This window comes from Mustela nigripes, chromosome 6, assembly GCF_022355385.1.
Source record: "Mustela nigripes isolate SB6536 chromosome 6, MUSNIG.SB6536, whole genome shotgun sequence".
NCBI classification, from domain to species: domain Eukaryota; kingdom Metazoa; phylum Chordata; class Mammalia; order Carnivora; family Mustelidae; genus Mustela; species Mustela nigripes.
The window spans coordinates 27,234,665-27,261,283 of record NC_081562.1 but is presented as its reverse complement, the minus strand read 5'-3'; the positions used below and the strand labels follow the sequence as shown (position 1 = coordinate 27,261,283).

General features: G+C 34.3%; 1 protein-coding gene across 2 annotated transcripts in view; it reads right to left on the bottom strand.

Annotated features, from left to right (window-relative positions):
- Positions 1–26,619, bottom strand: part of EEA1 (early endosome antigen 1) — a 121,442-nt gene that overhangs the window by 18,690 nt on the left and 76,133 nt on the right. For both annotated transcript variants that reach the window (XM_059402358.1, XM_059402359.1), the window contains 8 exons: positions 21,157–21,360; positions 18,267–18,467; positions 17,094–17,207; positions 15,733–15,888; positions 13,847–13,986; positions 8,703–9,033; positions 7,085–7,186; positions 5,107–5,301 (listed from right to left, as the gene is read on the bottom strand). In XM_059402358.1, coding sequence (XP_059258341.1) covers positions 5,107–5,301; positions 7,085–7,186; positions 8,703–9,033; positions 13,847–13,986; positions 15,733–15,888; positions 17,094–17,207; positions 18,267–18,467; positions 21,157–21,360 — 1,443 coding nt within the window. The remainder of the gene's footprint in view (positions 1–5,106; positions 5,302–7,084; positions 7,187–8,702; positions 9,034–13,846; positions 13,987–15,732; positions 15,889–17,093; positions 17,208–18,266; positions 18,468–21,156; positions 21,361–26,619) is intronic.

Below are 26,619 nucleotides of genomic sequence, written 5' to 3'. Positions count from 1 at the left end.
ACATACGAAAATAGACTCAAAATGGATGAAGGACCTCAATGTGAGAAAGGAATCCATCAAAATCCTTGAGGAGAACACAGGCAGCAACCTCTTTGACCTTAGCCACAGCAACATCTTCCTAGGAACATCGCCAAAGGCAAGGGAAGCAAGGGCAAAAATGAACTATTGGGATTTCATCAAGATCAAAAGCTTTTGCACAGCAAAGGAAACAGTTAACAAAACCAAAAGTCAACTGATAGAATGGGAGAAGATATTTGCAAACGACATATCAGATAAAGGGCTAGTGTCCAAAATCTATAAAGAACTTAGCAAACAACACCCAAAGAACAAATAATCCAATCAAGAAATGGACAGAAGACAGAAACAGATATTTCTGCAAAGAAGACATCCAGATGGCCAACAGATACATGAAAAACTGCTCCATATCATTCAGCATCAGGGAAATACAAATCAAAACCACAAGGAGATATCACCTCACACCAGTCAGAATGGCTTAAATGAACAAGTCAGGAAATGACAGATGCTGGCGAGGATGCGGAGAAAGGGGAACCCTCCTACACTGTTGATGGGAATGCAAGCTGGTACAGCCACTCTGGAAAACAGCATGGAGGTTCCTCAAAATGTTGAAAATAGAACTGCCCTATGACCCAGCAATTGCACTACTGGGTATTTACCCTAAAGATACAAATATAGCGATCCGAAGGGGCACGTGCACCCGAATGTTTATAGCAGCAATGTCTACAATAGCCAAACCATGGAAAGAATCTAGATGTCCATCAACAGATGAATGGATAAAGAAGATGTGGTATACTATGTGGTATACTATGCAGCCATCAAAAGAAATGAAACCTTGCCATTTGTGACGACGTGGATGGAACTGGAGGGTATCATGCTTAGCGAAATAAGTCAAGCAGAGAAAGACAACTATCATATGGTCTCCCTGATATGAGGAAGTGGAGATGCAACATGGAAGAATAAATGAAACAAGATGGGATTGGGAGGGAAACAAACCATAAGTGACTCTTAATCTCACAAAACAAACTGAGGGTTGCTGGGGGGAGGGAGGTTGGGAGAAGAGGGGTGGGGTTATGGACATTGGGGAGGGTATGTGCTATGGTGAGTGCTGTGAAGTGTGTAAACCTGGCGATTCACAGACCTGTACCCCTGGGGATAAAAATATATTATATGTTTATAAAAAAATTAAAAATTAAAAAAAAAAGACACAGTTCTCCAACTTTGAGGAACTCAAATATATTAGTGGGGAATTTAAAAAAAAAAAAAAAAGGATCAATGCAACAGTTTGATAATTGTTTTAATAGAAGTAAACCCAAACTTCCAAAGCAGAATACAGGAGGGTCAGTCATTTACAATTCACCTTTCACAAACTGACCAGTTTTTGCTCTAAAGTGGGTCTGATCACATTCCTCCCTTCTTAAAAATCTTTAATACTCCAATATTAAAATTTTATAGTGGAAACAATGACAATATCTACTATAATCGGACTTCATCCAGTTCTGTTGCCTTATCCCTCCCCTCACTTCTTCATTCACCATGCACTCCAACAGCTCATGTTCTATAACAATATTTTCTAAGTCTTAGAAACATTGCTAATATTGTTTTAACTCCTGAAACGTCTAATTTACTTTTTTAAACTTTCAAAATTATAATCATCTCCAAAAGCCCAATTAAAATGCTAACTCCCTAGAAAGCCAGTCAAAATTTCCATTAAGTTCTATTTTTGCATATTTCTGTTTAAGTTCTTATTTCATTCTCCCTTATACATTATTTTTTTTCTTTATATACCTACATCCTCATTAAATTATAAGCTCCTTGAGAGTTGGGGGCCCTATCCTGTTCATTCTGTATTCCCACAATAGATTTCTTTTATTTTTTTTCCCACAATAGATTTCAAATAAAGTTGGTGCAAGGCCCACTGACTTACTTGCAAGATCCTACTTGCAGGATCCTTGATCAGTGGCTCCCAAACAATCATATATATCCAATGTGTGTGTGTGTGTGTGTGTGTATGTATGTGTGTGATATAAGTGCATATACATACGTATCTATATCCATTTAAACATTATATTTGTTTTTCCTGTTTCATTGTGGGCCAGTGACTGTCACAGACCATCACCGAAGAGTTGACCATGCACATCGACACACTTAGATCACAGTTTGCTATACTTCCATATAACAGCCAATAAATATTTTACTTCTATATTGCACTGGGCACAGTACTGCATATTTTAACCTTTTTCTCAATCTTTACAACAACTCTACAACTCCATTTTATTTAGCTGAGAAAGATGACTCCCCCATGACCATAAACCTAAAGTGTATCACATGAAATTTAAATTCAGATCTGGGGGCGCCTGGGTGGCTCAGTGGGTTAAGCCGCTGCCTTCGGCTCAGGTCATGATCTCAGAGTCCTGGGATCGAGTCCCGCATCGGGCTCTCTGCTCAGCGGAGAGCCTGCTTCCCTCTCTCTCTCTCTCTGGCTGCCTCTCCGTCTACTTGTGATTTCTCTCTGTCAAATTAATAAATAAAATCTTTAAAAAAAAAAATAAATAAATAAAAAATAAATTCAGATCTGCCTAGCTCCAAAATTTACCCTGCTTTCCATGTTACAGTGCTCCTCAACAAAACCAAATTATACTTACCTTTCAATGATTCTCTAGTTACTCTAAACTCAAAGTCTAATTCTGATTTTGACTAATTTTGATTTGACTAACCTGGGAGGCTTAGTCGGTTAAGCGTCTGCCTTTGGCTCAGGTTATTATCCCAAGGTCCTGGGATCAAGCCCTGCATCAGGCTCCCTACTTAGTGGAGAGTGTGCTTCTGCTTCTGCCTCTGCCCCTCCCCTCCACTCAGGTTCTCTCTCTGGCTCTCACTCTCTCTCTCAAATAAATAAAATATTTTTTTTAAAAATGTAATTTATAGCAACTGGTTATCCAACAACACTCCCCAAAATACTATCCTTCCCAAGTTTAAAAAGTATGCTCCTTATCTTAGCATCCATATACTAACATAAATTAAGTAGAGCCATTTCTGAATGTTTGTGGATTTGAAACCCAAATCCACAATGTGATGGTACTTGGAGGTGGGATGTTTAGGAGGCCATTAGGTCATGGGATACAGCCCTCATGAATCAGTAATTAGGGATTAGTATCCATAGAAGAAGAAACATAAGAGATATAATCTCTCTCTCTCAGCCATATGAAGATACAGCAAAAAAGCATCTGTCTAGGGGCGCCTGGGTGGCTCAGTGGGTTAAGTCTCTGCCTTCAGCTCAGGTCATGATCTCAGGGTCCTGGGATAGACCTCCACTTTGGGCTCTCTGCTCACCAGGGAAGCCTGCTTCCCCTTCTCTCTCTGCCTACATCTCTGCCTACTTGTGATCTCTCTCTCTCTCTCTCTCTCTGTCAAGTAAATAAATAAAATCTTTAAAAAAAAAAAATAAGTTATACTTAAAAAAAAAAAAAGAAAGCATTGTCTATAAGCCAGGATATGGATCCTTACCACACACCAAATATGCCTGTGTCTTTATTTTCTATTTATTTTTTTGTCCTTATATTGGACTTCCCAGCCTACAGAACTGTGAGAAATAAACAGTTACTGTTTAAGCCACCAAGTCTATGGTATTTTTGTTATAGCAATCCAAACTAAGACAACTACCAATAAAAACATTTCCTTTAAAATCTCATAATTCTTTTAAGATCTCATAATACTTTTTTTTAAGATCTCATAATTCTTAAGGTGTCTAATAAATTCATGCAAAGTATGGTCAATATACATTAATCATAAATCTAAAATAAATCCTATTGTAACTAATAATTTAATTAAGAAGAAAATGTGCTAAAATAGTTGGGCTTTATTTTTTTTTAATTTATAAAACTATTATGCTATAAAAATGAAGATCTGGGGAATACCTGGATATGAGGACAATAAATTTGGGGGAAAATAATTACTTCAAGATATCAAAGCATACAACAGAATATGTATTGTGATAATTACATCCTACCTTATGATTATATATAACACCAAAATGCAAATTTGTCTACTCTTGAGTTATTAGAAAATTACTCTTTTGTAAAGTGACACAGTTATAGTTATACAGTGGTCAACATAAAATACCTAATTGAAAGGTTAAATTTTTTTCTCTAGTACTGTGATAACTAACTCTTAATGACATGTTTTGATTGTTCTACATAAAAGAGATTTCACTTCTCAGGACATCTGGGTGGCTCGGTCAGTTAAGCACCTGACTCTTAATTCTGGCTCAGGTCAAGCTCTCAGTGTTGTGAGACAGGGTTATGTGATGGAGTCCACAGCAGGCTCCATGCTCAGTGGGGAGTCTGCTTGAGATTCTTTCCCTCTGCCCCTCTCCGGAACACCCCCACCCCACTCTTTCACACACACACACACACACACACACACACACACACTCTTTCTCTAGTAAATCAGTAAATCTTTAAAAAAAAAAAAATTTCACTTCTCTCTTCTCTGTTGACCAAATGACATGCAATAGTAGTGAAAGTTCTTTTTGTTCAAATATTAAGTACAATCCATTTGTCAATCTGTACAGACAAGTATTAAAATATATTTAAGAATAAAAAATAGATGCTTAATAATAAATTAGAATCATTTAGAAATGAAAACCATTAAGATGTAACTTAGAATATCAGACAATTGTAACAATTGTAACAAACCTACACTCCTGAATTTCTTTAATACATACCATTTTGTGGTTTTTGTTCTTATCTTCCCTTAATATGGATCATTTATTTTTAAAATCCTTTAAAATTTTCTAATGCCCTAGAAATGTACAAATTATTCCCATAACATTAAGTGTTACATTAGTGTATAAAAAGGTAATTTTATGTCTATCAGATGATTAATTTTAAGTAAAGATTATCTAAAAACATGGTTAGTGAATGGAAATCCAGACTTATATATTTAATTACATAATTAAAATACTTAGAAAAATTACTTAGAAGAATTTTGAGCATATAAATTTTTGTTTGTTGCAACTCATCTGTGTTATCACATTATCTTAACTGCAAAGATTTTCTTCCCATAAAAAGTAAACAAATACCATATTACTACCTTCTGTGAAATAGCAATTTTAACTTCTCCTTGGAGTGCATCAATTTGCTTTTTCTTCTGTTCAGTCAATTGTTTTAGCTCATTTATGTTCCCCTGAAGTTGCTGTTCTTCTTTTTCCTTTTGTTTTAAAGTATTCTGGGCCTGTACAACTTGTCCCTGCACTGAACTGAGTTCCACTTTCAAATGATGAGAAGTCTAAGAGAAAATAAAATCTGTTTAGCATTCATCATTCAAGCAAGACACATTTACTGGGTACCTTCTACATGCCAGGCACAACTCTAGGTAGAAAGTACTAAGTCTGGTGGCCACAGGTGATAAGTAGTAAGCCAAAAAATAAAAAATTAAAAAAATAATAAAAAATAAAAACAAAAATCCCTGTCATCAAACAGAGTTCATAACTGATGCTATTCACTATTAGATAACATGCTGGATTAATCTTTAATATTTGTTTGATCTTACCTTCCTTTCTATCTTATAAATATGTGTTCGGATAGAGCTTGTAAATGAGCTAGACTAGTATTACCTTGTATCACAGAAAACAGGAATATTAGTATCAATCTTTGGACTGCTGGAATGTCTACTGTCTTTCAAGAATAGTCTCAAAATGCTAACTTAGCCCACTGGCCATGGTTAATCAGAAAGAATAGCTCCATATTTACTCTGATAGAACTAAAATCACTTTTGGCAAATATGTTTAGGATCTATCTGATGACATTAAACTATCCCATGCAATAGTTTCCTCATTTAGAGATCTGGGGTATGTTGTGCTACTACCATGTTTTTATAATCTACTACGATATATTTCTGTTCAAAATATAGAAGTCACACTGAGGTTCTTCTGTGGCCAATGTGAACTACAATGATCTCCAGTCCTTCCAGCCAAAGTCATGTTTTCATGTTTTATGCATATTTCATTATGAACCTAACTTGAGCAGTTGACCATATTCAAAGTTACTTCTGAAAAGTTTCACCACTACATATGGTTGCTTCAGCCTATCTCCAACTTTTATGCAAAACAGGAGTCAGGCAGTGAAACAATGATGATGACTATAATATGATAACCAATGATAAAATGATAGCTAACATCTGAGCATTTATTTTATTCTGTTATAATGGTTCCAAACACTTTGAAATATATTAACCCAATTTTCTCCTAACATAATCCTACAGCATAGATTCTCTTATTAGTCCCATTTTACTGCTGAGGAAATGGGAGCATGGAGAGATTAAGTAATCTGCCTAAAACAAGGCAAGACAGCATACCTAGCAAATAGCACAACCAGTATATAAATCTGGACAATGGATTCAGAGCTCGAGCACTAAGCCACCATAATTTTGCCACTTAATGACTGGCATCTAAAACACAAGTGGTCTCCTTTCAAGCAACAACCAGACTACAATCACATTAAGGACTTCCCAAGACTAGTTTTGCTGCTTTATCAAATCAGATCTCTATAGAAACACTACATGCCTGGACTGTTAGAGGTACGTCTTCAGAGAATAACAACTATATTTTATAACCATTTATTTACTCATTTGCTTGTTTATTTTAGATGGAGAGTAATAAAAGCATTAACCACAGAAAATCTGTTGTTATGCAATGTTAACATACCATTAAATATAAATGTCCATGAAATAAAGAGCTGTTAAAATATTATTTCTACGGAAAGCCTATCAGGTATTTTTCTCAATCATAATAATGTTCCTTAATCTAAATTATCTAGTTATAACTCTATAGTAAATTGGCCCAATTAACTTTATTAATTGTAATCCTTTATTTTGGGTCTTTTATTATAAACTAGCTTAAATCTTTTTAGCAGCAGGTAGAATATAAATGACAAATTTAAACTATTTTTTTGTGATCCATCACATTACAGAGACATAAACCTCCTTTGACTTAAGTATCAGTGTGAAATTTTGAAAATACAGACCTTATTATTCTTCACATATTTTACATTACAGAAAAAAATAATCTTACCTGCTTCTCTTTTTCGAGTGACTTTTTCAGTTCACTCTGTTCTTTAAGTGCGTTCTCCATCTGTACTTGAAGCTGATGCTTTAATTCTTTGCAAGTGTTTTCCTAAAAAATATAAAAACTACATTATACAGAAGATATTTGTAGTAAGTTTAAGAAGTTTGGTTTATATGCTTAGTAAGATCCACACATGGAAATACACTAGAATCATTGATGGGTTAGCATGGGATAGAATCATCCATTTGAGTTATAAAACAGCCAAAGATTAGAGCAATAAAGGTAGACAGATGGAAAAAGGTTAAAAGCTTCTATCATCAACCAGCAGGAGAACACTTTGGAAACCACATTTTTAGGTCACACAATTAATTACAATTAATTAACTTGTCATGCCATTTTAAAAGTAGAATAACAAAAGAGGCGCCTGGCTGGTTCAGCTGGCAGAGACTGCGACTCCTGATCTCAGGGTCCTGAGTTTGAGCCCCATGTTGGGCGTGGAGCTACTTTTTTAAAAAAGCTCGTAAAAGCAGAATGACAATCGTCAAGAAAATGGAAAAAAGGAAATTTTTGTAAAATGTATTAAACAATAAATAAAATAAAGAACAATCACATATTATTATATATATGATTTATATTACATATATATTTATATATACCATATATAAATATATTTAAATTCTTATAAATAAAGAATAATCACAACTTAAGAGGGAAGATGTACAGATAGGAGATGTTTTCTCCAAACAGAAAGGAACATAAAAGTAACATGCTAATATTATATATTTTTTGTGCCACTGAACATTTTCACTGACCTTCATATTGCTACATGCTGTAACATGTAACATGCTGTTAGAGATGTTATTCTGGATTAAAATCTTTCTTTCTTTCTTTCTTTCTTTTTCAGATTTATTTATTTATATGAGAGAGAGAGAAAGAGTATGCATGAGCAGGGGAAAGGGTAGAGGGAGAGAAACTCAAGCAGACTCCACACTGAGCCAGACACAGGGCTTGATTCCAGGACCTTGAGATCATGACCTGAGCCAAAATCAAGAAATCAGATGCTTAACCAACTAAGCCACCCAGGCATCCTATGGGTTAAAATATTTCTGAGAATACATTCCCCATTTAGCATTTTCTGAAACTGTGTGACTTTTATTTCATATAGTTTAAATATGTTTTATGGTAACTCTAAGATATGACATTATCTAGAGTTGTAGAACATTTAGAACAACTTGGAAAGTTTATAATACCAGAATTAAAAGTCATCAGGATCCTCTGATTTTTTTTCTGGTTTTTTTTTTTTTCAGGCAAGAGAATAATGCTTGAACCAGCAGCTACATTCTCTATGAAAATGTCTTGATGCAGCACTCTCTCCCAAACCCAACATCATACCAGCAATAGACAAAAACTGTATATTCCAACTAAAAGTGTCCTTGGCCTCTGGAAATTTTATACACAAACACCAATATCTTTTTCTCAGGTTAAGAAATCCCAATTCCTTTTCTCATAAGAATTACTTGAAATCATTTAAATGTGGGATAAAAAGTCAACAGTGGGTTAAGCAGAAAAACCAGTACATTTTAGATAAAAATTACTTCTACCTAAGTAAACATAAACAACTAACCAAATCTAATATAGCAGCTTTTCCTTTCTGATTTTCCTTTTCAAATTCACTTTTGGAGTTCTTCAAAGAATCAGAAACTTTTGATAGATTCTCTTTTGTTGCAGAAAGCTCTGTCATTAGAGTTTCTTTCTCCATCTTCACTTTTTGTAGTTCTGCTGCTGCTGTTTGAATTTTGTTATTTAATTCCTTGTGCTGCATCTTTGTATCCTGACTTAAATTTTCAATTTCTTGTTTAAGGATTTTTTTTTCTTCCTCTTGCTTAGTAAGCGTTTGTTTAATATTTTCAAGGGCTTCAGATTTTTTCTGAAGATCCAACTTCATACTGGATACTCTAAATATTTAAGAAACAAATTTTTAAATTAATGCATAATTTACAATTCCTAATTTAGCATTAAAAATTAATAATTATTATTTTAAATTAATAATTGAGTTTTAAAACTTTCTTGTGTAGCTCAGAAGTAAAAATAATAATGTCATAAAACAACACAACTGAAAACACCTTAAATCTGATCTGATCATTTGACAGATAAAAATGATTTTCTTTAAGTCAAATCCAGTCTCATCTATTGCAATGGATGTCCCCCCAAATTGTACACATATCTGACCCTCAAGTCTACAACAGCCAGAAAAGGTTTTCCATGTACCTTAAAGAACTTATTCATTGTGTTAGCCCCCATGCATACAGAGCACTTTGCCGCTTACCTTGAAAACATAAAACACATTATTTATTTTCTAGATATTAAACTTTAAAATATGATTAATGTAGGAAAAAATAAAGTAAAAAAGAAATATTTCAAACCGAAAGAAAGACAAAAGATTTATTTTAATTCTAGATCTTAGCAGATTATATAAGAGACTTGTTATCATTTGTGCCTTAAATGTAAGTTTTCTACACCTAAATGAATAAAGAAATGAAGAATACAAGAATAAAGAAATGAAGATACAGCTTTAAGAAAGTTAAAAACTTTTACTGTTTTGACAAAATGAAATTATGCACCAAAAAAATGCCACATATTAAAGATCAACCATTTTTAAAGTGAAAATAAAACCAGATGCAAAGTAACATTTCTTGAATGCATACTATTTCTGATGTACTTTATCATCAGTATAAATTTAATAATATGTTAAAGAGAGGTTGCTAAAAGATGTACCAGCCACATATTTGAAGTTGGGTATTTATGCAATACCAGAATTATATTTAAATTTGGAAATTTTTCAACTTTAAGTCCCAGAAATTTACTTTGATACTTTCTAAAAGTGTCTTGAAAAGTGCATTCATAGGATACTGTACCTCACTGATTTTCAAAGGTCTAAATAGAAAGGTCATTATCTTTTTCATATAGCTACAATTCCTATCAAGCAACCCTAAAATTAGGACTTGATATATATCTCTATGATACTTAACTTTCCCATAAATAATTATTATAAAATCATAAGATTATGTGAAAGAAGGAAAAACAGAAATAAAGTCTTTCATTGTCACATAAAACTTTAATTTTAAAAAGGGCACTAAAGGAAGTTATAAATAAACCAGAGGTTGGGGGAAGGCAAGGATATAGAAGGTTAAACATTATCTGGAATGAATATATCAAGAGAACAAAAAGTATAGAATAAGAAACCTACTCAATCGTATTGTAATAGAGTTGTCTGGTGACAGATGGTAGCTACCATTATGGTGAGCATAGAAGAAAATATAGAGGTCTTAAATCACTTTGTTGTACAGCTAAAACTAAAGTAACATTGTGTATCAACCATATTCAAACAAACAACAAAAAAAACCCCTATTTTTTAAAACACTATCAACCACCTTGACTAACTAAAACTTAGAACACTTACCAACAGAGAATATACCTATGTGCACATGGAAAAATTAACCAAGGTAAACCATACACTGGGCAATAAATAAGGCAGTTTTAAAAGTCCAAATTTTATAGAGCATGTTCTCTGTTCACAATGGAATTAAATTAAAAGTTAGTAACAACTATCTAGAAAAGCTCCAAATATCTGGAAAGTAAACAACATACTTCTAAATACTCCATGTATCGGGCTCCTGGGTGGCTCAGTTGATCAAGCAACTGCCTTTACCTCGGGTCATCATCTTGGAGTCCGGGTATCAAGTCCCACATTGGTCTCCCTGCTCAGCAGGGAGTCTGCTTCTCCCTCTGACCTCTCCCCTCTCATGTTCTCTCTCTCTCAAATAAATAAAATAAAATAAATCTTTAAAATAAATGTATAAATAAAGAGGGGTGCCTGGGTGGCTCAGTGGGTTAAAGCCTCTGCCTTTGGCTCAGGTCATGGTCCCAGGGTCCTGGGATCGAGCCCCATATTGGGCTCTCTGCTCAACAGGGAGCCTGCTTCCCCCTCTCTCTCTGCCTCCCTCTCTGTCTATTTGTGATCTCTCTCTGTCAAATAAATAAATAAAATCTCTAAAAAAAAAAATAAAATTTATAAACAAAGAAATAAAGAAATACTCCTTGTATCAAAGAAAAAGATCACAAAGGATATTATGGTAATGAAAATACATTTTAAGATGAGAGCTGGAAGGAGCGCTGGATGCACAGATGTAAGAGGGCCTTGAAAAAGGGGAAACCTTGCCCTGTTTTTTTGGCTGATACCTGGAATCAGGGGTAGGGTTTAGTGAAACACTGGATGTGTTTACCCAGCCTTTTTTTCATAGTTGGTACAGTAGAAATGCAAGATATTACATTAAAATGTTTCCATAAAGTATATAGGCAAAAAAAGACTTTAGTATTAAAAGGTTTTCCTACTTCAATATGATATAGAAGCCTCTGCATGAGTTCTGAACCATGAGATTAGAACATGGAGTAGAAATGGGCCCATTTACTTTGAACCCATTAGAAATGGAAAGAACCTTTGTGCCCACAGGGGCCTTGGGAAGAAGAACAAGAACCAGCTCAGAGGTGATCTTCATGGACTGACGATTGGGTTCTAAAAGTGACAAATTACTCAGTGGGTGATATAAGAGTATATACGTGCTCCCCAAACTATGGTGTTAACAGTGGGAAGGAACACCATTTAAGGTATATAATGCACCTCTATACCCTCAAATTCAAAGTATCAGGACTTACTTCACTATATGTGAAAACAAGAAATTTTTCTCATCACTCCCAAACAAGGGGAAAATCACGAAGGTGTCAAACAACTTAATTATCATCAATCTGATGGATTTTATTTCATTTCCCTCAGGAGTTCCTCTCCAGGCTCTCAGTTTCCATCTTTATTACTGAGAGTCAAAAAAACCCTCATACCTTTGACACAGATCAAGTCTGTCAACTCAGTCAGAGAAGTCTATTCGGCATTTAAGGAAAAGTCTACTGAAATGTGACTGGTCACAACCCCTCCCTTGAAAAAATCCAGGTAAATGGAGTGGAACTGATTTTTTCCTCAAAATTCTGGTGAGTTATGTGTCCACTGCAGATTTTATGGTAAGACCCAATGGAAGCATCAACATCAAGAACAAGCTAAGAAAGAGACTAATTCTACCTTAGAAGTGAACAAAAGATGCCCCATCTCAGCACTTTTATGAATATATGAGGTATGTCTGGAGGTAGATACCCCTCTGCCACTAAGGACATCAAAAATTTCTTCTATCAATTCATCTTTAGCTCCTAATATCTTCTAAACTAATTCACCCCTATACTCAGAGCTATCATAAATAGGCCCATTAAGCACTTAGTACAAATGGGAAAAGACAATCTTCCTCAAGGTAATTTATTCCATCTGTTAAAAATTGTCATATTGAACTGATTTTACTGGACTACAACATGTAATTACCATCTGCAGAAACCTGGCAAAATACGAAGAGGATGAGTAACTATGAAAATGCTTCCCTTCCTCTCTCTCTGCCTGCCTCTCTGCCTACTTGTGATCTCTGTCTGACAAATAAATAAATAAAATCTTTACAAGAAAATGGTACAGCCATTTTGGGAAAAGGTTTGGCAGTTTTTCATACAGTTAAACATGTATCTGCCCCACCACCATCACCCTGAACTTTCACAAAAACGCTTATTTAAGAATACTGATAGCATCTTTATTCTTAACAGGCAAAAACTGCAAACAACCAAAAAAAATATCACCCAAAAAAGATAAACAAATTGTAATATATTCATTCAGTGGAACAATATTTATTCAACTACATAGATGAATTTTAAAAATAGTATGTTAAGTGAAAAAAAGGCAGTTACAAAAAAGAACATACTGCATAATTTAATTTCAAAAACACATAACAGCAATCTATGGAGACCGAAATTAGAACTGTCTTGTCTACAAGGTATTGACTAGGACACCTGAGAAAACTCCACGGGTAATAAAAATGTTGTGGGGGAAGGGGGTGCATTTTATTGCTTATATACTTACTTTTAGTAAGTATATACTTACTAAAACAAATTGTACATGTAAGATCTGTGCATTTAATGGTATATAAATTTTACTTCAATAATTTTTAAAAAGGTACACTGATTCTAGGGTTTCCCTTGTGCTCATTAATATGTTAAGATACATCACAAAGCTAAAACAGATCATTTCTTATAAGAAAGTATACATTCCCTACTTGATATAGTCTCTCAAAGTAGAAGCCCATTTGCTTCTTGGCTGATATTAGAAATACTCCTCTATTTGTTACTTTTACATTTATTTATTCAAATAAATGAACAACTCAAAACAATTGCTTTAACTCAGATAAATGAATACCATACTACTGTTGAAAAGAGACCGGATGACCCAGATTTTCAGTCCTTTCTAGTGAAGCTAAATTTAACCCTATTATGATGGCTTTATTTTTCATTCATTGATATAAACAGAGTTTATAGAATCAACATAAACATAAAATAAATCTTTTTTTTTTAAAAGATTTTATTTATTATTTATTTGACAGAGAGAGAAATCACAAGTAGGCGGAGAGTTAGGCAGAGAGAGAGAGAGAAGCAGGCTCCCGCTGAGCAAAGAGCCCGATGCGGGGCTCGATCCCAGGACACCGAGATCATGACCCGAGCCGAAGGCAGTGGCTTAATCCACTGAGCCACCCAGGCGCCCCATAAAATAAATCTTTAAGCCCTGCAATAGCAAAATTGAAAGCATAATATTTTAATAGTTTATAATCCCTCCCTTAAAGTAGTTTAGCTTACATTTCTTTCTCCATTTCAAGTTGTTTACTCAATTCTGTGGCTCTAAGCTCTAAATCTGTATTCAGCTGTCTTTGCAGTTGTAGATCCTGCAAAGCTTGTTCCTTGCTTCCTTTAACTTCAAGAGTATCCACTTCTAGTTTCTATGGAAGAAATATGATAGAGTAACCATTTTAATGTCAATAATTATCCATCTATTATTAAATATAACATTTTTGTTTATACTTAAATTGGTATTGACATAACACACAATAATAACCATAAAATATTTATGTTATAATAAAAAACATTTTCCATTCTGAAGCCATTACTGAATAAAGGAACTATTTATTTTGGAATCTTTCAAAGGAACTACCACAGGCTTTATAAATGACAGGTAGTCACTAAGTATCTACCTTTAAAAATTAACTCTAAAAAAGAGAATAAACTTAAAATAATTATGTCTATTACTTGAAAAAAAGTTTTAACTCAAGTGTGAAAAGACAAGATAACAGGTTCACATGTGGGTCCACTTAAAATATATTATCCTTTATAGCAGTGAACAACACTGATGTAATTAATTGTAAATATTCATTCAAAACAAAAATGGAGTTATCATGTCATCCTTCTTGTTACATTTGTTGACCCTAAATATAAAGTCAATTGAATTCTTGGTTTAAAGATTCTTGTTCTTTATTGCATAGTTTCTGTCTCATACACATACATATCATACATATAACTGTGTATACTTTTACAAATTTACAAAATCAAGCTGTTGAGTGTAAAGTTTAAGTATCAATGAGCAATACATTTTCTTATAGAGTTGTAATAATTTTGACCCTAAGTATTTTATAAACCAATCTAGGTACTGTGGCTCTTATTCAACACTTACACTGGATATTGGATATAACTATAAAATTCTGTAACAAATAACTAAATAAAACACATGAAATACTTCCTAAAATAATTACCAAATGTTAAAGATCTGATAATCACAAGAGACACTACTTGTTCTAAATAACTGTTTTTAAAAGATATCCAAGAGAATTCTCATTAGATGCTTTTCAGTAAAATGGTCTCTCTGTTCTTTTCAAACATTACAAAAAGTAATTTGTCATTATTATTATCACTGGCCATAAAAAAAAAGAAAAAGAAACCCATAAACAGATTTGTATACATACAACAATCTTCCATGTTGTATTGGTGTTGATAACACATATATATTCAATAGGTCTACAGAAGTGTTTCATCTGATTGAGAAGGTATAGCATAATATATACATACACACACACATAAATTTGAGAAATATTTGTTTAATTGAAAGTAGATCCCATTTAAAGGACAAAGGACTCACATCAAATCCTCTTCTGATAGGTCTAGTCATTTAACCCCTTTAGTAAATCAACATTTTCACTTGGAATTGTGTAAAAGTAAGAAGCAATTTACTACAGAATAAACTTATTATCAAACTAAAAACAAAATGCAAAGGGTATAAATGTAAAGTTTAAAGAAGGAAGAAGTCTGTCATATGTATATATATATTGGAATAAGGAAGTAAGGAGATGAGAATGATGGAACGCAAGAGGCTTCATAACAACAACAACAGAATGATAAATTCCTTATAATTACAGAGTAGATTCCTGGTTCATTGTTTCTTTGAAATAGTTACACATTACAAAGGAAACCACTATACATGTTAAAACTGCTATTTGTAAAAGCCACCCATTAATGAAGAAATAAAATTAAAGATGGAATTCAAAATTAAGACCTGAAAAATTATATGTAATTTCATGTTTTATACGACAACTTTACCCTTGTTTGCAAACTTAAGATCCTCAATTCCTTCTATGTTATCAGTTTCCATTACTACAGCAGAAAATATAGGTTAATTCAGTATCTTTTATACTAACCTTAATTTGACCTTCTAATTCTTCATTTTTTTGTTCTAAAGAGAGGTGTTTCTCTTTATATTCTTTAAGGTGACTTTCCAACTGACTGCAATGTTCTTGCTTATCCTGCAACTTTGCAGTGACCTGATCCAACTGAGTACTGATCTTATTTAACTCCTGTAAGAAAAGTACAATTGAAGAAAACTTTGTAAGGTTTACTTTATTGTATGCCTAAATGTTTCATCAAAGTAAAATTGAAAATTCTAATTTTATTTAAGAAACTATTGTAGTAAGACTAGAAAGAAGTCTAATGATGAATCAGAGGTTATATTTATCAGTACAAAGGACCTGAACTGAGACTGTACACAGCATGAGATACTAAGTTTATATGCATAACCGCTCAATAACTTTTTCTAGGAAGAGTTATTTTAGGAGCCAAAAGATACAACAGAATATTAAATAGGCCAATTATAAAATAACACTTTTATATTATAAATGTTTTCAATGTTCAAGATGCCATTTCAAAAAATAACATTTAAAAACAGTGACCACATCTATGAACTTGTTCATTTGTAGATTCTAAAAGCACTGAAAGAACAAAATACAAATTACTACTAAATACACCACCCACAAATAACCACTAATAATGTTTTGATAAGTTTCCTTTTAATCTTTTCTGTGTATACCAATCTTTTGATTTATACTTTTAAAATAGGAAGAGAACCTCACTTTACATACAGTTTTATTACAATCTTTAACATAACAATGCATCATCAAATTGTGATATTATTTTCTAAAATATTGTATTTGCATAAATTTCCATTTTGTTTAATCTAGACCACTTTTTAGCCAAATGTCCTATTTTAGATTCTTAGATTGCTACTAAACTTTTTTGCATTTTTATTAACAGAAATGCAAATAGCATTCTAAAAACTATGATTATTCCCTTAGGATAAAGAACTAAAAGTGAGCTAAAAAATGAATCCCAGAGTTCTTGAAATATGTTGCCAAACAGCTTTCCCTATGACCATTAAAAGGTTGAACTAACATATACAATCACCAGCAACGTATAAAGGTGGCTTATTCTTCTACACCATCTCCAAAACTTCCAGTGTTACAACACACACATCATACCTCGATAAGGTCATATTCTGTTACTGTCTTAATTTACAACTGATTCTTAATGAACCTCAACATTTGCTAACATATGATAACATATCATTTATTTTTTTTATAGGTTCTGAACTCAGGAAGAAATCAAAGAAAATAAGCAAGTTAATCATGACATTAATAAAACTGAGTATCATTTTTATACATGTTTGCAATTAATTCATCTACCAAAACATTAGGTTATCGAATGAAACTGCATCAGGTTCACTCACCTGCTGTTTATCTTGTAATGCATTTTGGGCTGTGTCCAAATGATTCTGAAGATCTGCTCTCTGAGCAGTTTTTGCTGCTTCTGCTGATAGCAGTAATTCAGTTTTCGCTTTAATCTGTAGCAAAATCGACCAGTCATTTAATTTATAGTTAGTTCTCGATTTCCCAGTGCTTGAACATACATGGCTTTTGTCACTAAATTATTTTTAAAATTAAGTCCTTCAGCAAAAAACATAAGGATTAAGACACTGAAAAGTAAGTATATGATTATCCCCCAAACAGGAACGTGTAGGAGAAAAGACTCCTAATAATGTTTGGATAAATGATGAAGTTTATCATGATATACATGATGATATATATGTCCCTACATGACACCAAAATACTTCTCCCTCTCTCATATTAGACATCCAAATATTGGGTTATCATATAACTCATATAACAAATAATTATATTTTGAATATGAAGAAATGTATATCCTCTTCCTCCAAGTTAATAACTATGCCTGTTATACTATTCTATATTGCTTATTTTCAATAGAATTATTTTCCTAAAATAAAGAAAATCAAGGTTTAGAAATATTTTGATTACTTTCTTTCTATAGTATAGGATAAAAAACCAACAATGAGAATGGAAAAGAAATCTGTTTTAATTACCATCCCATCATTAATTCATTTAACAGGCATCTATATTGGCCTCTGAAAGAATGTATACTAAAAATATATAATGCTACATACATAAAAGTATTTTTTTAAATCAAACCTTTAAAGTAAAATCTAAAAAAATCAAAGTAAAAAAGTAAATCTAGAAATCTAGAAATCTAATGGTATAATATCAAATGACTTTGAACTTAGAAACAACAATAAGGATTTCATAGAAAAAAAGAAAAGCAAAAAAATCTAGCGGTTTCAGAAGGTAGGGTTTGCCAGAAGAGATAAAGAAAAAAAAGGCAAACAAGAAAGCTCAATAAACTGTCTAGATACAACCTTTATTTAATTCCTATTCCCACCATTTTTCCATTAATAAACAAGGCAGAGAGAGGGAGAGAGTGGTGGGGGATCGGGGGAGACAGAAAGAGAGACACAAGGAGAAAGAAACAGAATTTATTAACATTTGATGGTCTAAAATAGGTGTTTTATTCAGACAAACTCACATTAAATTGAATAATTCAATATTACCTGTATGTCAAGCTGGGAAACCTTCTCCTTGCTCTCATTTAATTGACTAGTCAATTCACTGACACTAGTTTCTAAGGAAAGAACACGGTCTTGTGCAGCTCTAAGATGTGCCTTCTGCTCTTGCACTTGGTCATGCAAATTCTCCTGGGCTTGTTTATGGCTTTCTGACTGATTCTTCAGTTTCTCTGTGAGTTGAGTTACCTATCATACAAGCAAGACTCTAATTATGAAGATCACAAATGATATAATAAGAACTAAAAAAAAAAAAAAATGTAAGGCCCATGAGAATATTAAAGTGCTCTATGATAGGTTATCTCATATTTTCTTCAAGAAAATTTATTCACATCTTTCCAAAATTAAGCAATCTCTCAAAACTATAAGAAAACAACAATTAATTCAGATTCCTATTATTTTTAAAACCATCTCTACTGAGCTATAATTTACATGAAATAAAATTCACCCAATTTAATTGCACAGCTTGAGATTTGGTAAATTACACACTCATTTAACCACTGCCACAATCAGATGGAGAACATTTCCATTACCCCAAAAGCTTTACTCATGCCTCTTTGCAGTCTGTACCCTCCACTCATCTCTAGCCCCAGACAATCACTGGTCTAAGTAATAAGAGTTCCTTATATATTCTGAATATTTCTGAATTGTCAGGTATATGTACTGCAAATATTTTCTCCCAGTCTGTGCCTCGGCTTTTATTTTTGTAATGGCATCTTTTGAAAAGCAAACATTTCAATTTAGATGAAATCCAATTCATTTCTTTGGTGTACCTTGCTTAGAGCTCACTGAGGTTTTTGAATCTATGGATTCATGTTTTTAATCAATCTGAAACTTGTTTCGGCCATTATTTCAATAACTATTTTCTCCTCCCTACCCCATCACATCAATTACATGTATGCTAGATTACATGATACTGTTCCACAGTCACTAAAGCAGTTTTTTGGGTTTTGGTCTTTTGAAGGGTTTTGTCAGCCCAGGCTTTTTTTCACTCTGTGGTTCATTTTGGACAGTTTCAATTGCCTTGTCTTAATGTTCACTACTGCACTTTCTACTTGGTTAATTTATTAAGCCATATATGTATGTGTATATATTTATATATGAAACTAATAAACATATGAAGTTCCATTTAATTCTTTATCATTTTCACTTCTATTTCCATTATTATAGTTTTTCCTTTATAGTAATAAGCATATTTTAAGAGTCATACATGTTTTCTTCTTTGAATGTCTAGTAATTTTTTAATATTTATGATAATAAGTCTTGATTTTATTGTCTTCTTTCAGAAATGTTTAGTTAACATACCTGTGACCCAACTGGATCATTTTGAGGCTTCTTTTTATGCTTTGTTAGGTCAGGTGTATGCTAGCTTTTACCCTAGGGCTAGTTTAGCTTTATCCTAAGATCTGACATTCCCAGGGTTTCTACTAAATGTCACCAAAGCATTGAACCACCTCTTTATTCTCTTCCTGGATTTGAACATCTCCCAGCCCTGACCATTTTTCCGATTGCAGCTTCCTAATGATTGTTCACTGCCTGGCCTCATGAAGCCCCACCACATGAATGGAAAGTTTAGCAGTCAGCTAAAGGCTCAAGTGGATCCCATATACTTTCTGGGGCTGCTTCTCTCTACTGTTCCCCACTCTCCAATATTCTGCCCCCAAGTATCATCAGGTGCCTCAACTTTTCTTAACTTCAATTTCTCACTCCTTAGTTCAGTGAGACCACTGTGCTTTCCTTGGATTCCCCCAACCTGTGCCGCAGTCTGGAAGATGTCTCCCAGTCAAAAGCTGGAATGATCAAAAGGTTCACTTCCCTTGCTTCTCTTCTCTCAGGAATCAAAGCCCTGCACTGCTTGTTATACAATATCTGAAAACAGTGGTTTTACACATTTTTTTCTACTGTTCTAGTCATTTATGGTGAAAGGACTAAAGACATATCAGTTACTCCAACATGATAGGAAGCAAAGTACATAGATTTACTTTTATTTATTCTTTTAAAATTAGAATTAGAAAAGTGGCATTACCTATTGATATTTTATTTTAACATTTTCTCATTTACATAATTATAACTCTCTTATTAGACTTCTCTTCAAAAAAACAACTATAAATTCTATATAAGCAACTTATCAAAATTATCATTAGCTCCGTATTCCAAAGACATATCATGACCAAAATATAAGTAACTAGTAAGCCCACATATTAACTAATAAATAGTAACAACTAACCTGATTAGTACTTTCAGTTAAAATAAATATGTTCAGTTTACAAATATTCAGTTTATAAATACTCATTCTTTTTTCAAAATATCACAAAATATCATGAAGCAAGAATGCATTATTAATAACATCTCTACTTTTCTAATGAGCTGACAAGGTAAAATGATTTATTTGTGATCACACAGGTAATAAATTTTGTGCTGGGACAAGAACTGAGATTTTCTTTGTCAAATTATGCTAACTTACTTTTTTTTTTAATTTATTTTTTATTTATTTTCAGCATAACAGTATTCATTATTTTTTCACCACACCCAGTGCTCCATGCAATCCGTGCCCTCTATAATACCCACCAGCTGGTACCCCGACCTCCCCCCCCCCAACCCTTCAAAACCCTCAGATTGCTTTTCAGAGTCCATAGTCTCTCATGATTCACCTCCCCTTCCAATTTACCCCAACTCCCTTCTCCCTTCTCTCCCTAACTTACTTTTACTATAACAGCAACCCATCTCTAAGGTAAATGAGATGATAGTTGTCAAAAGAACATAATATTTAAAAAGTACTAATAATAACCAAAATGAAGAGTCATTTAAACAAAGCACTTAGTAAGATTTAGAAAGATAAAATTCAGTTTTAGAAATAGAATACGTTGGACATGCTTACTTGCTCCTGTAAGGTATGGTTTTTTTCTTGTAATTGGTTAAGAACAGCAGTCTCTCCTTCACCAGCCTGAATTTTTGCATAAAGATCTTCTCTTTCTTTTTCTAGTAAGGAAATATTTTCTTTACTTTTCTGTAATAAGGCTTCAAGGTTCTGGATCTTTTGGTCCTTATCACCAATTTGACGTAGTACTTGTTCTAAATCATTCTGTAAACAAGTGAAAACTACTAACTTAAGGATAGAGAACTTAAAAAGTTATTCTTCAAACAAAATGATTGATAATACATTTTGCAACTCAAATTCTTAGTCTTACATTTTTTAATTACTTATTACATTTAACATGGTAAATTTAAATATAGAACTATATATTTAATAATATAAACTTATATTATTGATAATAAATTAGAATTTAATTCCTAAAAACAACCTTCAATTATTCACATTATTATTCTAACACTTGAACCTCACTGCCCACTACTCCTCTTCTTCTTTAATCCACTGCAGACTCTTGGGACTCTCTGTATTCCTTATCATACCAGGCACACCCACCGCCGGGCCTTTGCACTGTTTTTTCTGTCTAGAATACCTTTCTCACAATGTCACATGGCTCATTTCCTCTCCTTCAAATGTTTGTTCAAATGTCACCTACTCAATCATGCCTACCCTACCATTACATTTAAAACTGCAGCCTTTATGGGCATGTGGGCAGCTCAGTTGGTTGAGCAATGGACTCCTGATTCTGGCTGAGACCAGACCTCAGGGTCATGAGACTCAGCCCATCATTAATAATCTGCCTCAGCAGGGAGTCTGTCTCTTTCCTTCACCCTCTACCCCTCCTCCTACTGATGAGTACTCTCTCTGTTAGTAAAATAAATAAATCTTTTAAAAAATTAAAATATAAAATAAAATTGCAGTCTCTCCCAATACTTTCTCCTGAATGTTTTTTTTTTCCCTTTCCATAGCACTTAACTTTTAACACACTAAGTAAATTACCTATTTTTCATGTTTATCAGTTTCCCTCCGCCCCCTCACTAGAATGCACGCTCCACAAAGGTAAGGATTTTTGTCTGTTTTACTCGTTGATGTATCCAAGCTCTCTAAGATATTTGTTGAATGAACAGAACAATAAAGGATTGCACTCTAACACACGTATACTCATGAAGGCTCACTTCAATACTCCAACAGGACTCTTCTATTGATACACATCAAGGAATCCCTCTTCTTTTACTTTACCAATACACAGAGCAGGGTGCATTAGCCCACATCCAGAACAATGCCCATTAATATTCTGGAGCTATTTTACCCACAGCCTTTGGCTCTGCCTCCATCATTCTAACACAGCCTGAGAGAACTTCTCCCTAAACCAGGCCCTAACCAGGCCCTCTGCAAACCTTACAGTACCCCCACACTACTGTGCTCAGATCAAGTCAGCAACCAGCTGGTACTCTCAACAATTTGCACCAATACTGCACTATTTGAGATCACTTTCAAACATGCTTCTCCTTTAAGTTTCAATCACAAAATGATGAAAGGCAGCCTAACCCATCTGATCTCATCCTCTACTTCTGTCACTAATGACCCCTCTCTCCACATCCCACTCATCTTCTGGAACCACAGCTCCAGGACTAAGCTTTTTTCCAGAATAGTCACTCTATTTCCAAGTCAGAAGTGAAATTTTGTTCACCCTTTACAGATGCTGATTCCCCCTCAACACTCTCAGATATGTAAGAACCATTCTGCTGGGCAAGCAAAGGAGGCTGACTCCTTCCTGGTTTTTCACCCCCTAACTCTCCCCATCATGTAAAAGCTTCATGGTGCTTTGGGGAGTATGTTAAATCATTTATTCTATCCTCTATTCTGTTTTGCTATCATCTATAATCCCCTACCTCATCCACTGAATACTTGAGACCTGACTTAGTTTTTCTCTCAATCCCAATTTCTGCCAATTTTCTGGGAAATACAAAATATACAAAGAATTAAGAGCACAGCCTCAACATTCATATCATCTTAATTCCTGGACCCTTACTCATTTTATTCAATCACTCACATGTAGGATCTTACAATCACTTGAAATTGTTCCAAATGAAAAAAACTGTCCAACGACCCTATGACCACAACTTCCTGACCATCTTCCAATTTCATGACCTCATTTCTACTCTTCAATGCCGGACAGACACTGATCTCAATTTTCTTCTATCATATATAGCTTATGCCTCATTTCTCTTCCTGAACCTAATATACAGATAGGAACTAACCTTAATTATTCTCTCAACTATTCAACATTCTCCTATTCCTTTCACCTTCAAATTCCCAACAGAACTACCAAAAAAAAGCCCAATCCTAGATCAATGTTGCAAACTGCTGACTCCACATCTACATTTCTAAGCACTGTAAGAGCAAAATCCTAAACCTTCATAGACTACTGCCACTACAGAGTTCTAGAGACCAACCTCCATCACATACTCAGAAGCATCTTACCAACCCTTTCACTTGATTAAGGTTCTTACCCTCAAATATTTGCCTCAACAACTACTTAAAAGCTTCAGTATTCTCTCCAAATTCATAATATCTGCCTGCTTTTCATTCAACTATTGCCATCTCCAACTTTATCCAAAAAAAGGGGAGGGGAGAGGGCAAATCTTCTGGGATGATGCACCTTGATTTTCCAACCCCATATCTATAAAGACAGATACTTTCTTTCCTCAAGCTTCAAAGAATATTCTTCAAGGGAGGGTAAGTTCAAATTTACCACCACCCATTTTATCTGTTAATCTCATAGCTTTTCAGTAACTTATTATTTCTGTAACCTCTCCTTCAGTATCCTCAATTATTCCCTTTCTACCAGTCCCTTTGTCGTAGACTATAAACATGTTCAGGCATCTTTTGTTTTCAAAAACAATTCCCAGAACAAGCCCCACTCATCTCTGCCCAGTCTTTATATAATTCATTTTTAAATTCTAAAAAAGTAATTCAAGGGACATCTGGGTGGCTCAGTGGTTAAGCGTCTACCTCCAGCTCAGGTCATGATCCTAGGGTCCTAGGATCAGCCCGGCCTGAGTCAGGCTCCCTGCTCAGCAGGAAGCCTGCTTCTTCCTCTCCTTCTCCCCCTGCTTATGTTCCTACTCTCACTGCCTCTCTCTCTGTCTCTGTCAGATAGATAGATACATACATACATACATAAATGATCTTTTTAAAAAAATTAATTCAAGGGGACGCCTGGGTGGCTCGGTTGGTTAAACAGCTGCCTTCGGCTCAGGTCATGATCCCAGAGTCCTGAGATTGAGTCCCACATCGGGATCCTTGCTCGGCAGGGAGCCTGCTTCTCCCTCTGCCTCTGCCTGCCTCTCTGTCTGCCTGTGCTCACTCGCTCTCTCTCCGTCTCTGACAAATAAATAAATAAAATATTTTTTAAAAAAATTAATTCAAATTTACTTTTCCAACTCCCAGATCATTCACTCATCAAAACTCAGCCATCTCTATCATTTTATTGAAATTATGTTTAATAAGGTCACTAATTCATCCTTAAAATATACTTAAGAATATATATTTATAATATGTAATTACAGTTTAATATAATGGACATTTTTCACTTATCATACTTGGCATCCCTACTACATGTCCACATTTGAAGTTACTGATTACTCCCAACTTTTGACTCCCCCCAATCTTTTGGATTCTACTCTGCAGATTCTCCTTAATTACTTTGATTATTCTCTTTCTTTGGGCTGCTCTTCCTCCATTCTATGCCATTAAGTGCTAGTGTTTCCTAGAAGTCCTATGGTAGCAGTTATCTGTTCTCCTCACTACACTCCCTCCCTGGCTGATCACATCTATTCCAGTAATTGCATTTACCCTATATATAGTGATGTTTCTCACAGCTAATATATATAGCCTGGTTTCCTCCTCTAAGCTCTAAATAAATATATCCTATAGGTGCCTCAGCAATGTCCAAAACTGAACTCATCATACAGCCTGATGAAATGTCCATTTGTCTCATGCTCACTCACATATGTGATGACACCTCCATCTACTGTGTACCCAGTGTTATCCATCTGGACATGATCCTCTTTCTCTCTCATTCCCTGCAACTATTAAGTCCTACTTATAAATGTCACACAACACCTTCTATAAACTTAACTCATGTCTAATGCTCTGGCCTCTTCTCTAACTAAACTCTAAATTACACTTTAAGCTCCAGCAAAACCTAATAGTATAGTTCATATCAGCTTCAGTATCCTTGTCCTTTTAATTTCTACTTGGAATATACTTACTATAATCATCTTCCCGAACACAGAAACATCTACATATCCTTTGCAACTCAAATGATCACTTTTATTAAGTTTCTAATAACTGTTCTTTTCCAGACTCTGAGTTAGATAATTGCCCTTTGTGATGCCATAATAATTTTATATACGTATATACACCTAGAATGACACTAATTACACTTCCTTTTTAGGGGTTTTAAGGACTCTTCATGTTTCTGAAGGAGAGACTGACTGGCCTCTTCAACATCCTTTTCTTCTTCTTCCCCAGGGAATGAGAATTTAACTAACTGGAAGTTTAGAATAAGGAACTAAAGCATGTTCAACTCAGCCCCTTGCTCTACCTTCAGGCTAAGAGACAACCTGCCTGTAAGACATTGAATGACTCATTTCCAGCTGTGACTAGATGAATCAATTTAACTCTGGGATACACACAAGAAAGCACATTTGGCTGCAGACCCATGCCAAATTCTTTACCTCAGTCTTACTGCTCTATTTCTTTACTACTCTTTACAGTAAAACTCCTAGAGTTATCTATATTCATCGTATCAAACTCTCTCTTCCAATTTTCTCTTGAGCCCTTTCCATCAGGCTTTCATACCTCCTTCTCTATCCAAGTTGCTCTTATCAATGTCATCAATGACCTCCATGTTGCCAAGCCCAATAGGACTCTCAATCCTTCTAACTACCCAGGCCAAACTTCTTGGAATCATCCACTTCTCTCTATACACCCCACATCAATCTATCATAGTCTATCATACATATGATAGAGGCTATCATACATAGCCTCTAACCAGTTCTCACTACCTGCGCTGCTTCCACTCTGATCCAAGCCATGTATCATTTCTTATCTGGATCACCATAGCAGTCTCTTAGCTAATTTCTTTGCTTATACTCATGTGTCCCCACAGTGTACTCTCAATATAACAGCCAGAGCAATCCTGTGAAATTTTAAGTCAGATCATGTTACTCCTTTGCTCAGAACCCTTCAATGATTTCTCACATCACTCACAAGTAAAATCCTTAAATGATCTATGAAGCCTGACATGTTCTCATTCTCTGTGGTCTCCATGACTCTGTGCCCCTCTTACCCTTCTCACCACTCATACCACTCCAGCCACTGGCTCCCTGTTATTTCTTAGACATGTTCCTGCTTCAAGGCCTTTTAATGTACTGATGCACTCTTTGATATCCACAAGCCTCA